Source organism: Sebastes fasciatus, chromosome 20 (genome assembly GCF_043250625.1).
Source record: "Sebastes fasciatus isolate fSebFas1 chromosome 20, fSebFas1.pri, whole genome shotgun sequence".
NCBI lineage: Eukaryota > Metazoa > Chordata > Actinopteri > Perciformes > Sebastidae > Sebastes > Sebastes fasciatus.
This window is the reverse complement of record NC_133814.1, coordinates 25,983,546-25,997,589: the sequence shown is the minus strand read 5'-3', so window position 1 is coordinate 25,997,589 and position 14,044 is coordinate 25,983,546. Positions and strand designations below refer to the sequence as shown.

Here is a 14,044-nt window from a genome sequence, read left to right as displayed (position 1 = left end):
AAAATATGCTAATGTGTCATAAATGAAGCTTTTCACCTTTGGTACAGTCAACTTTTTAATGTAAAGGAAATAATAAGATAGCACACAGTGGTGAAGTCAGGTCTGCACTTTATTGAATATTCTGCTCAAGAAGAGAGTAAACATATCCAACAGGTGTTGCTTTAGATCTACAAACATCAGCAATGTTGGCAAAAAAATGATGTTAACACTGACATTTTCTGTTAAAGAAAAAACAAGTTATGCATTATTTTACATGAGCTATGACTTTATATTTCAACATACTAGTGTTGACATAGCAATTGTGTATTGATATAAGCTCTGTATTGATAAGTATCAGGAATTAGAATAGAAAGTTATAATTAAAAACATATCTGTGATGTACCAAGCAATGAAAGTTTAAACTGATTGTGAAGCTGTGATTAACAAAAAAGACTATAAAGCTCTATAAAAATCAGCAGAGTGCTTAACATCTAACAAAATGGTGTTAACAGGGAGTATCTCCTCAGAACAGTAAAGTCATGAACTGAACCTGAGGTCAGGGTTAAGAGACAGGATTAGCCTTGACCTTAACAGAAAAACACAGACCAGAGAGTTTTCCTCTTGTTTTCAGAAAATATAGTAAAAGTACTAAATTAAGTATGCTAAATTAAACAAAAGGCACTTTAGCTCCCTCATATCTGAACATAATCAACATGATAAATTCAACAAAACAGGTTATGCAATTTTTGACATGAGCTATGAGATCACATTTCAACCAAATAGTGTTGACATAGTAATTGTGAATCAATATAAGCTCAGTCTAAGTATCAGGAATTAGAATCAGAATTAAAACGATTAAAAACATATATGTGATATACTGAGCAATAAAAGCTTAAACTGATTGTGAAGATGTGAAGCACAAACCAGTTTGAGGAGAAGGCTGTGCATCAAATCAACGTGAACTGATTAACAGAAAAGTACATATATAGTCACTTCATCATATCATCTATTTTCCTGGTCCCTCTGGGTTTCAATGCATTGTTTTTAATTTGTGAAGGACGTCTTAAGTTGTTCTTTGAACTTTAAATGTAAACCCATATCTCTATGAACAGACCAGGATCGAACAAGACTTGATCATTGCTCTTACTCAACTGGACGCAGGTACGCATAGTTGCCATAGTTAAAAGCATAGAGGCCTGGGTAAACAGGCTCAGTGAATTTGGTGTGAAAGGTGTAGATGTGCTCCAGTGTGTTAGAGAGGACAGAGTAGAAGGACAGAGTGCCAGCAGACCAATCCAGATACACCCCAACTCTTGTGCAGCCCCCAGGATATTCCTTTAACCAACCATTATGCCATACCCTAACAGCGAGTCCTTTCCGGCCAACAGCCCACGATATGGTATTATCTCCAAAACTAGTGTCATAACCGTTTCCCTTTCTTACAATTCCGTTGTATGCAACAGCTGCATAAACAGATACTGGAAGTGAATCACTCCACTCTACCTCCCAGTAATGGAGCCCAGTTAAGCCCTCTTTGCACAACACCTGAGTTTTTTTATCAAACCTGTCTGGGTGATCAGGATAATACTGCCATGCTGCAACTGTTGCCTTCTTGTTTCCCTCAGACAGAGTGAGGTAGCCATTTGCAGTGTTTGGGTCCAGGGTGAGATCACAGGCATCTGTTGGAGAGACCAAAATAAAATGTTTTATCAGTCATTCTGATGGTCAAACAGGTTTCTGGAGGACAGTAATTAGTACGGCAGATTTTTTGCCTAAAAAATGCACGAAAAATGACTTACACCTGATCAGATCTCTTTTGTCTGTGATCTTCTCAGGAGGGACGACAGGCTTTGAAGGCTTTGAAAAATCTTCACTGACCAGATTGCCGTCCTTGTAATGGTAGATGGTTGCTCCTGTGTGTTTCTCATTTGTTATAACTGCTATGAAGAAACGCAACCTCTTGTTGTTCTTCTGTACTTTGGCAAGCTCATGGAAAGCTTTGGCTTTTTCTCTCATTTTGGTTACAACTTCAGGTGAGAAGTACCACTGGCCTTCATTGGTACTTCCTAATTTAGGTGAGTCCAAGTAGTCGGCCATCCCATCAAGGTAGGTATCACCCCTTGCCATGGAGGTGAAAACAAAACACAGAGTACGCTCTACACCTGGAGCAAGAACCTCTCTGTCCAGCTCGGACTGACTTAGGACAATCTTTGTTCCCTCCATGGCATCTACACAGGATCTGATGACGTTGATTTCTCTCTCTTTCTGATCCAGCCACTTGCTCAGTTTTTCATGACTGAATGGTGTCTTGTCTCGGTCTTCAAAGAGTTGTCTCAGTGAGCTCTCATCTTCTTCACCATCACGGATGGAGGGAAGTTTCTCTGCCATGTTCTGCTGGAGGTTAGATGCATAGTCACTGCACAATTTTTGGAAAGTGCGCAACTCTTCTCGAATCATTGGAAAATCCTCTACCACTGTGTCTTCCAGAGAATCGTTGCATCTCATTTGCATTTCCCTTAAACCTTCTAGAGCATTCTGCATCTTCTTCACTATTCCACCGCTGATCTCACACATCAGCTCGGCAGCTTTGGGATACAAATTCTTCAGTGGCATCAGCCAGACCTTCAGTGGAACACCGTTCTCTCCCTTTTCTCCCAGTCGCTTTGGAAGGTCTGCGAAGGTCTTCACTGCATCTCTATATGTTGTAGGGTTGCTGTCAAGAATGAAGTCTCCGAAGAATTTGCAGGAACATTTCTCAGTCAGGGATTTTTCTTCATCAGACAGCTTGATGCCAGCTTCTGCCTCAACATTAAATGTGGGGATCTTCTTTATCACAGCTTTCATGCTGCCCTGGATGTCCTGAACGCTGCTGGCTTCCAACTTCTCACTGTCAAACACAAAGAAAGCATTTGCCCCATAAAGGATGCCTGTGACTACATGTGTTGCCAAGCCCTTCTCAATAACCTCCGTTTGGTGGTGGTCCAAGGTTAGGATGTCAACCATTGACAGCTGTTTGAAGCTGGTAGTAGCTTTGTACCGACACGTCACTCTGCTCTGATTCTTGTATTTCTTATGATCATTCAGATACTTGGCAGATCCTTCGTTTTCAATCAGTCCACTCAGGAAACTGGCCTGCAGAGAAGCCTTAACATCCAGCAAAGAGGACTTGGATTCAATGGAGTCAGATGTAGAAATTTTAAATGCACTGCTTTTCTGAGGGTTTTCAGTTGTCTTCTCTTGTAGAGTTGCACCATCCCACAACGTCAAACCTATAGAAATTGGAAAACATCAGTTATCTGATAAAGCAGCAACATCATTTTGTTAATATGAAGTCATTTAGATTTCTGCACATTGCAGCTTCTTCCCAAAGTTCCCTAAACAGCTACTACATTAAATGCTTCATAGGCGTAAAACAGAAAGAAGAAGCAGCATCTATGCACAGTTGATAACCATGGAGGAGGCCGAGGGGAACGAGGAGGAGGTCATTTATTTCTAAAAAAAGTCTCAAAAGTAAGAAAAGTAAATAAGTTGTAAGTTGTGATGGCAGCTAAAATATTTTTCAAGTTTTTATAGTTTGCTAATTAATGTTAAGATAATGTTGCGTGCCCTTAATTAAAGCTAGCTAAACTAGCAGCAGACAAGCTAAATTAGCAGTAGCATGTGATTTGTTGACAGTGTGAGACTTATACATTTTTATTTCATCAATTGGAATTTACATGTAGCCTATAAATTAATATGACAAAATTAAACTAGAGTAATTGCATTTCCTGAAGAAATTGTCTGTGATTGCTGCATCTGCTGCTGCTGGCCCAGCTTCTGAAACTATCCCAGCAACAAGTGTTGGTGATTCACGTCTGAAGATACCGCCCACATTCAGAGGTAACCGAGTGATGCATTCAAGAGATATGCTTCGACGTGTCGTGGAAAAGCCGTGTATCAAGTTTCATCTTATTAAACACAACAGAAATGTATCATGTTACAGTTGTAGGGACCTCACGAGACAAAGAGCCTTGGCCTACATGGGAAACCAGAAGCCTGATCACAGCAGGGGACCCAACGGCCAAATCTGAAATCTCTCACCTACATGCGAGATTTCATGTTGAATCCAAAACAAGGACTCCCATTGGATGAGGCTAACAGGAAATGTGGGGTCTTTCCGGTGAAACGCCCACTATTCTCACAGGAGATATAGGCACGCTCACCTGAATCTCATCCTTTTCCACTGCAACTTCACGTTGCTACAGGAGGTACCCAACGCTGCGGCGTTCACCTTAAGACTCGAGCCACATTTTCTGACCTCGCTGGACGAGTTAAGATAATGTTGTGTCCATCAGACTTTAATCCACATCCCTGCAGAAGGAAGACTACAGCCCGGCTTCACCAAGGAAGCCGAGGACAACCGTTCTTCATCAAAGGAAACGAGCGCACCGCCTTTTCCTTCATCTCTGGCTGCTTTCCCCTCCGCTGCCACACGGAGGTCCAGCCTGCCGTTCATCAGCTGACGAGCTCCATAACGGCCCGTTATTGTCCGAGCCAGCGCGACGCCGCCGGACCAATTAACGACGATATACTCCACTATCGCTCCGAAGAAGCGATTCAAGTAAGAGACTTGTGTCTGGGCAGAGACTAGTGAAATTGTATATTCCAATAAGTTAATAACTATTGTTGATTTATACTGAACGTACGGACCGCCGAGTCCGTCTGTTTGCTTTGTTTATTTAACTTGCTTTGCTTTGCTTGTTTATGTTGCTTTGTTTACTGTTGCTGACTGTCTGATTACTGTGTGCTCCTTGTGTTAGCTCCTGCTAAACGTGAAGATCTGTAGCTGTAGTTTATTATTAAAAGACCAGTGCACGGCTGGCTGACGTGAGTTTGCCTGCCGAGCATCTGAGTAATAATAACCCAGCTAGTACATCTCTCGTGCGGCAGTTAGGATTCCTGCTGCTGCGGTGTTTACTGTTTTGACTGTGATACTGTTTTAAGGCGCCCCCGCCTTTCTTTCCCTCCACTTCTACCACACACACACAAACACTTTGCCGACACATGGGACTTAAACCTCCCGTTCGTACCAGTCGGTGATTTCCGTGGCGCCTCCGCCACCAGAGCAACTCCTCCCTCGTGACGCAACCACGTAGTGGTGGCGCCGCCTCGGGGTTTCCCTTGCTCCTCCCACACACGCACACACGTAGATACGCCTCCTCACGTTCCCACCTTACTGATCACGCGGGACTTTCACATCCGTTTGGGCGTGGTCTGTAACGTTCGAGCAACCCCCTCCCTCGCGTGACGTAACCATTTACGTGGTGACGTCCACCGCGGCGCCCTTTGCTCCTCCCACACCGCACACACATAGACACGCCTCCTCACATAGGCTCACCCCATTACCTTACAGGACACGTGGGGGTCACACCCCCGTTCGTGCGTGGTCTGTAACGTTCGAGCAACCCCTCCCTCACGTGACGTAGCCACTTGCGTGATGACGCCACCTCGAGCGTCCTTTGCTCCTCCTCCACACACACTCCCATTTCACACCTCCTCTCATACTCACACACACACACACACACACACACACATCCTCTCTCTCTCTCTTTGTGTTTTGTTTAATTCTAGTTTAGTGCTTAGAGCTGCATTGTAGAATATCCGTTTGTTTATTAAAAGTGTTGTTAATTAGTAATTACTGCTGTAATAACTATTGATTTAGATTAATGTTGTTAGAGTGTTTATTGTTGATTGAGATCACTATATTTAAATAAATGGTCTTATTTTAAATAGCAGTTGTCTGTGTTTATTGTGCATTCATATTGTAATAGCGGCTGGTTATGAGAGTTAGTGCTCGGATTCACCCTTCACCGTTCATCTCCTAAGTGTAAAGTAGTGCTTAAATACTGGCATTTGGAGTGAACAATCCCCTTATGAGACTGGATTAACGTTTTGGTTATTGGTCCCTGATTCCAGGGTGGTGCCCCGTTCATTATTAATGTTGATTAATAATTCTTATTAATAATAATAATTCTATGAATATTATTTATTAAATTAGCTAATAACCAAACCTGTTCCATTTGTAAATCCCTTACACAGTGTTGTAGCGCCCCCTGTTGAATCAAATGTGACACACTTGTGCATTGTGGCTGTATGTACAACATTCCCGAATTTGGTTGCAATCCAAATTAGCATTGAAGACTTATGGCCTGTTAAGTGCATGAGGTCACACCTTCAAAAGTTTGAGGACCCATTACAGACAAACGGTAAGTCATACCCATAAACAAACTCAGAAGTTTCATTCAGGGTCATCTAAATGTGGTATGGACCAAGTTTGGTGAAGATTGGATGAAACATGTGCTGAAAGACACAAGCACCCCTCTCACACAGCTGAGACCGTTCACTTGGAAGATCACTGCTCCGATTATTTAAGTCGGTTGGATTCCATATTTAAATGTCTTAACCAGCACAAATTTGCCTACGTTCTGTCATAAAATGAAATATAAAGGGTTAAAATAGTGGGAGATGCCGCACGGTCAAACACCGTAACTGTGATCAGCTAAATCAAGATATCATCAGAGAAAAAACTGTCAAACCTGTGAGGATTTTGTTTGTTAAAACTTTGAGAACTACAGCGAGTTAGAAAGTTAAGAGGACAAGGAAAAAGTAGAGCTGTTCTGTTGTCAGTTAACATGGGTTTCATTATGGACAGCTGCCTGCTGCACCCGTCACTTTAAAGCTGCTAAAGACAAAAATGTCTGTCTGTTTGGTTCCAAGAGAACATGTCAGGAACAAGGACAAATTTTACTACGTTTCGATGAAATGTGAAAACTGGGAAATAGAGCAAGTTAAAGATAACTTTTTAAGGAGAGTTTGCAGCAGCCTACAACACATACACACTCATTGAAAACAGAAAAATATTAATATTTCAATAGAAAAAGATTGCTTACAGTAATCATAATAAAGTGTGAAGATGTCTTAGATGGGGGAGGGGACGATGTTGTAAAGCTAGCACAATGTGAAAGTAGCATGGCCTCAGGAGCTCCATCTAAACCCCCCCCCCTCGGGGCTCCTTCCAAGGCAACGACCCCCCCCCCCCCCCCCCCCACACACATGCATGAGCGTCGTAACTACTTAACAAACACAGAGCGCAGAGTGGACCTCAACTCAACAACGCTACCTCATGACAAGTAACCTCAGCAGTGCCTCTGCAGGGCTGAGCTTTCTCTTCCATTCTCCAGGAAACGTGCGGCGGCGACGCGCTTTGAGTTCAGGCTGGTGGACGTAGACGGTTTAGCAGGATTACAGCAGCTACAGATGACGGCTCTTTTCCGGTCCTTTTTCAGAGCTCATCAGTAATGGATCGCTGTCGGGGTGTAAAGACCATTTCAACCAGTAGAACAAATAGTGTAGACTGGAGAACATCGTCGACCCTGCCTTTAATTAATTGATTAATTATTTAATTCACGTTTATTTCTGATTAGAACAATTTGACACACAGTGCTCAGCTGCATCTCAAATGAATCTTCAGGTTTCCAGCTTTCAGATGATGTACACCACTTCTATGTGACATCTACTGTTGACCTGCTATCTCCCCCTAAAGACCCCCTGTACCCCCCTAAAAAAGACAAAAACGGGTCTATTGTGGGTCTCAGGGTATATAATAAGGATATATTCTGAGTCAAGACTTACCTGGGATCAGTGCCTCCCTCCGAGCATCATAGAGCATTCCTAGGGTGAAAGGTCGACCCAGGGCAGCAACGTCCATGTGATCTGAGTCCATTTCTCCAACCTGTTGAGAAAAGTGACCAGACGGCCTTCAGTACTTGATTTACACTATTAAGTAATGTTTAGAGTTAAGAGACAGAAAGCCTGAAAATCTATTGTGCATGGAAATGCAGTATTTCCCTGAAGACACTGGTCTACAAAAGACAAATTTCCACTGAGGTGGACGATTAAGTAAGGGTGTTTTCACATATAGTCCTTTTTAAATGAACCAAACTCAGTCCTCTTAAAGTGGACCAAAAAGTGGACCAACAGGAAAGGGACTCAGTTCTGTTTCTGGTCCGCTTCAGCTCTAATGGGGCCTCAGTCCTCTTTCTGTTCACACTATAGTTGAAGAAGTTGAAGTTTTAATTTAATTTTTGCATTTTGTTTATTTTTTTTGGACAGATGGAGCAGGAGAAAAGGAGAGAGGATGGTCTTTTATGATACTATGGTGGCCTGTAGACACACTGGGGACAGATATTGATGTTTAAAAGACATGGAAAAGTGCATTTTGCATAATAGGTGACCTTTAAAGAAAACTCATTCTGCAGCTGCACCACCATCCTGCTCACTCAGAAATATGAACATATAATCTACAATATTATTATGTTCCATCAGTGGGACCAAACACATCAGGAGTGATAGAGATCCTTATTCACTGATCCTACGGGTCTAAGCTTCATACTGACTTTTAGTATATAAACTGAGATGACACATTATGTGTAATAAATATTTTAGTGGAACTTCTCTAATTGACAGTTTTTATTCTGAGCTGATGGGGACTTGATGCTGTGATAGATTTAAATGTGAGGGCAAAAACCGCAGTTCAAAGAAATGACTGGCAGCACAAAAAAGCAAAGTGAACCTGGAGCGCTTTGTGTTCACAATGCACAGATTAAGAGAACTGCAATGCAGACTTGAATCGAGGAGATGGTCTGAGTTCGGTTCGTTTCAGAGGGGTCTGAGTCCTTTTGGAGTGTTCATATGTGACCTGCTCCATCATTATGAGTCACATTGACCCCGAAACACATTTTGAGTTATCTGTCTGACTGTAAAGAGGAAAGTCTCAGCTTTATGGCAATACCAAGATTATCTTTCTACGACAAATATTCGATGAGATATGCTCTTTCAAAGTTCGACTGTCATGAAACATTACTTTTGAGAAAAAGGGCATTAAAGATAAGAAGTCATTTTCAGCCATTTTTTGCATTGATTAAAACACATTTATTAAGACTCAAGTCTAAATGAACACAATATTTCTTGGTCAAAAGTGACAACCAACATTTCATAATTTAGCCTACACATACTTTCATACATACATGTGCACATAGTCACGAGCACGTGATGTGCACGTGGCCACGTGCACGCGTATGACCACAAGCAGTACAGTAGTTAGGGCTAGAAGTCCATGTAGAAAAGAATCCAAAATGTATGGAATAAAATTGATAAAACATAAAAAAAATATACTGTACATATGATATAATATATAGTATATATGTTTATTTCAATATAATAATAATTATATGAAGAATACACAATTAAAAATATTAAATATGGAGCCATGTGCACACAGGTACATGCACAAACTTACAAGTCCATATCCAAACAATAAAAAACCATACTAGAAAATGGATAACATATGAACAAATATTATGTACATATTATGTATGTACAATATTATATAATATTATATATAATAGAAATATAGACATAATAGAAAGACTATGAAATGTGGTGCCTGTGCTCATTCTGCTGGCTTCTCCTGGAGCTCACTGTATCCTTTGACAGGGTCATATGGGAGCTGATCTTCTCAAGGAGATCCAGATGTTTCTCATCTACAAAATGACATAAAGGGAAAAGCATAAAGTGAAAAATCAAGTCATCTCAAAGATTTTAGGCTGGCTAAATCATGTTGAATCATTGTTGAATGAGGCCTGATCATTATCATATATAAATAAAGCCCTATATTAATTAACATAGCCTATTCACCATGTGATATCAGATTAATATACAACATATCATTTTACTATATGTTAAGCTATTTCTTTTGCTATTTAAAATGATATCCTCCAAGAGACACACACCTGAGACAGACTGACACCTATAGACTACACACACTGACACACACATTAGTAGCTGCTATTAATGCTTCTTAGCATGCTCTATAGTGATTTTAGTGATTTAAAAGTCTTTAAAACAAACAGATAAAATAAGGATAGTGTAGTTTAACTATAAAAACTTACCATCAGTCATTTCTTTCATTTGATCGGGTCTTCTCTCCATCTCCTCCGGAGTAGAGAGCGGCGCTGTTTTACAGTTTGCAGCTACACTGGTACTCCCGGCCGGGCGATCTCAGTCTCTTTAACACTGTCCTGATTTAATAACTTTAATCAGAGACACTGTGTGTCATCATCGGCTCAGCCATGAGTGGAATATCTTCCTCCTCGCCTTCCTCCAACTCTCTTTCTCCGTCCTGATCAGCGGATTGAGAGCTAGCCTAGCCTCTAGCGTTAGCCGGGTGTCCGACCCGACTCAGCGCACCCGCTGTCCTCATCACCCGGTGCGGTGAAATAATCTGAATTTAAGTCGGTCCAGTTGTCGTCAGATGTAGCACCTCTAACAGGAATTTAATTTAAAAGTCGAGCAATGTTTTCCTCACGTGAATTCATCTTGTCAAGCAGCTATCTCCTCTGTCAATCAGCTCTATTGAGCCGCGTCAATACAGCGGACTTCCGGTAAAAACTTTACGACAACGTTATGTTTAAGAGCTTCAAAACTAGACTTATCATTTGAATTTTACATCGATTCTTACTTTGTATTAAAGCTGAGACTTTATTTATTCAGAAACGCATAAAAAAAACAAAAAAAAAACACACTTTTTCATAAAAAAACGTGTTTTTACAAGAATGCGCTGCCGCGACATCCGACTCATTTTGATAGAGCGGGTCACATATATGCGCAACAAATGCTGACTCATCGCTCTGAGTTCGTTTGGAGGGCTGAAAGGAACCAAGTGTGAAAACACTCTAAGTCAATCAATCAATCAATCAATCAATCCGACAGTGATAGTTTTACACAGAGTTCAGTAAAGGTCTACTACTGTATATATATCTGGTTTTATCACCCTCTGTCCGTCCAGTTTGTCCTCACCTGGTGAAGTTGTGTAGATCAGCTGAGTTGTGTAGGAGTCTTCTTGACTTTCAACTGGAGTTTCCAGTTTGATGATCTGTGATAAGATTATTTATATTCTGTCAGATAGTGTCTACTGCCGACTCCTCCCATGACACGCCTCCAGACATGACAACACGTGACGCCTGTAGTCACATTATAACTTTAATAATGAGGCGTTCATTATGCATACATTAGCCTTTATAAAGCCAGGTATCTCAAAGCAACACAACATTAAATAAAATAAAGATGTGGCTTACATCATAACAGAACCCCCCCCCCCTCCAAAAAACCCCCCAAAATGTCATAAACTTGGCCAGTTCAAGTTCAGCATCACACTTTGGCAACTTGTTGTCATGGCTAAAGTGAAATTAAATGAAACAAAACATGTTGACTCTGGTCATTTACAGTTTACAGTTATGACCATTACTAAGTTACAAAGTTGTAATTTTCGATGGTACGAGTTTGTTTTTTTAATCCAGTGCTTTAAGAGCTTGTTCAAAGGCTAAAGCCTGGCCTGGCATACTGCAAATACATCACTTTAACTGTTTCATACTGCATACTACTGAGGAACGCAGTATGCAGCATGTACTCTATACTGAATACTGCATTCGTCAGTAGTACTGTATGTAGTAGGCAGTTTTGAATACAGCCTGTGACCCACGAGACGGGCGATACTAACAAGTCACATGACTAACGACTGACGTGACAAAATAACTTATTGTTTCACGCGGGACACGAACAGTGGTCTCTGGTTGAAAGTCTTGTGTTTGTTTGACCCACCCACCACGAATACATAGTTTCTGAGTAACTGCTGAAACAACAACATCGACTTTACAGAAAGGCATCTGCCTTGCTGGCTCTCATCCACAATGGGGACAATATCAATATAACCAGCTTGACAAGATTTATAGTAGTTGTTGTGTAACAGAAGGCTTTTTACAGAAATAATGACACACCTAGCCAACTGATAAATATGAAAATAAAAAGCTTGCCATGACCTGATGATTTCTGTGGAAAAAATACTTGATTGGTTGTCAGTGTTGCAATAGTTTCTGAGTAACTGCTGAAACAACAAAGAATCTTTGGCAGAAAGGCATCTATGTATTTAACAGAAAGGACTTTGTTCAGGCCAGGAAGTTTAATAATAACTGAAATAGTTTTCATTACATAAAAACACTAATACTACTATAACCTGATATAAAGCAAATTTCTGAAATATTAATAGTTTGAATAGTAGTCTAGTTTGAGTAGAATAAAATGATGAACATTTCTATTTGCACAAACCCAAGGGATGTGCGAATATATGAATTTGTCTCTATTTACATTGAATGTATTATTTTTGTGAAAGCAATATGATGCATTTAAATGGTCAGTGGTTAGGACAACAAATCCTCCAAAGTCGAGGTAAGTCATTTGTCACTGAATTTTGACTTTATTAAAAGAGGGTTTTTTTAGGGGGGAGTTTTTCCTTATCCGATGAGAGGGTCTCACTGTAAAGGACAGAGGGTGTCGTATCCTGTACAGATTGTAAAGCCCATTAAGGCACATTTTTTATTTGTGATTTTGGGCTTTACAAATAAAATTGACTTGACTTACAAAATGACCTTCATGAGAATGTTCTAGGGCTGAGCGATAAAACGATCTCGAAAATGTTCACGATAAAAGCTTCCACAATAACGATGACCGATTTCTGAGTTTTATTTTAGATAATTCCAGTGTGCCTAGAAGCACAAGGCAAAGCCTTGTGCAAAGCACACTGGTCTATTATTCGTCGGGCTTATTCCAGTGTGCCTAGAAGCACAAGGCAAAGCCTTGTGCAAAGCACACTGGTCTATTATTCGACAGGCTTATTCTTCCGCTGCTTCTGCCTAAACTTTGCCGCGCTACTCCTCCGGCAGCGTTGCCAACACCTGTACAAAAAGTACATCAAAACGTGCGAAATGATCGGGAATCGTGTGCTATGACCTGACTTAAGAGATTCGCGCAGCGGTTTCCGAGAAAATCGCGCGAAAGCGCGATTTTTTTGCTCCATTGGAATGTATTGAAAATCGACGTGACGAGTGCTCATAAACACTCCTCTTTGGGGCCATACAGAGTCGCCATACTTTAACGTAGAAACGGGATTAAAAGTTTAAACGGGTCACGAGACTTGGGACTTTATTTGGCCAAATGGAAATTTTTTGATAGCTGGCACGGTTTTCACGAAATCGCAGTTTACGTTTTGTGAAATTTTCAGACCGTTTCAGATTTTATAATGGGTGTGTATTGCGTGGGTCGTTAAGGGCTAGAGCGCGTGACATCATCGCTAGAGTGCGGGAAAGCTTTGAAATCTTTTGAAAATTTTCCGAACAAATTGCTCTGTAGCCCACAACGTCCACTCCTCATACACAATTAATACATCAAAACGTAGGTATTTTTGTGCCGGTCGCAGTCATGTAGCTATGGAATCAGTCGGACTTACACATCTGGCGACACATGCCTGAACATGAGAGCAACTGCAGGCTTCGCTCCCATAGGGCCCCATATTAAATTTCACAGAATTTTTCGGATCAGAGAAAAAAGTTACTACTTTTCGAAATTGCCGCCGAGGTCACATTTTTGAAACTACAGACCCAAATGTCGCACCATTTGTTCATCAGAGACTCCTAACTGGTCTCATGAACAATCTAAGCGATAGGAGTCACGGTTTCTGTCGTAGAAGCACTTTTATGACATGTACGTCTCTGGTTAACTCCTATTATAAACTGCCCCACTGCAGCAGTGGCCAATCACCACGGCAACTTCAGATTGCTGTTAGACAGCTGATTCACATTAGCCAATCAGAGCAGGCTGACTAACACATACACACACACACACACACACACACACACACACACACACTATTTACTGTATCACTCACTTTCAGTGAGCCAGCATGCTCTAAACCAGGGCTTCAATGGATCAGGGTCATAATTAATGTTATTAATTACACCTGTGATTAAAAGCCCCTTACTCTCATTGTATGATAACAGGAAACTAGGTATTCAACTACTTTTCAAAATAAAATCCCTCAACTCTTACTGTATGTTAACAGGAAACTAAACACTCCTCACGGCCCCCCAATCACCATGGCAACCACTGACAGACACGCACGCAGCGAAAGGGCCTA

At 41.0% G+C, this 14,044-nt stretch overlaps 1 protein-coding gene across 1 annotated transcript in view; it reads right to left on the bottom strand.

The window, feature by feature from the left end:
* Window positions 1-91: 91 nt before the first annotated feature.
* The window catches only part of LOC141758940 (neoverrucotoxin subunit alpha-like), a 31,418-nt gene continuing 17,465 nt past the window's right edge, over window positions 92-14,044 (bottom strand). The window contains exons 2-5 of the mRNA XM_074620778.1: window positions 10,876-10,951; window positions 7,651-7,750; window positions 1,779-3,248; window positions 92-1,658 (exon numbers count right to left, since the gene is read on the bottom strand). Coding sequence (XP_074476879.1) covers window positions 1,123-1,658; window positions 1,779-3,248; window positions 7,651-7,741 — 2,097 coding nt within the window. The 5' untranslated portion in view covers window positions 7,742-7,750; window positions 10,876-10,951 and the 3' untranslated portion in view covers window positions 92-1,122. The remainder of the gene's footprint in view (window positions 1,659-1,778; window positions 3,249-7,650; window positions 7,751-10,875; window positions 10,952-14,044) is intronic.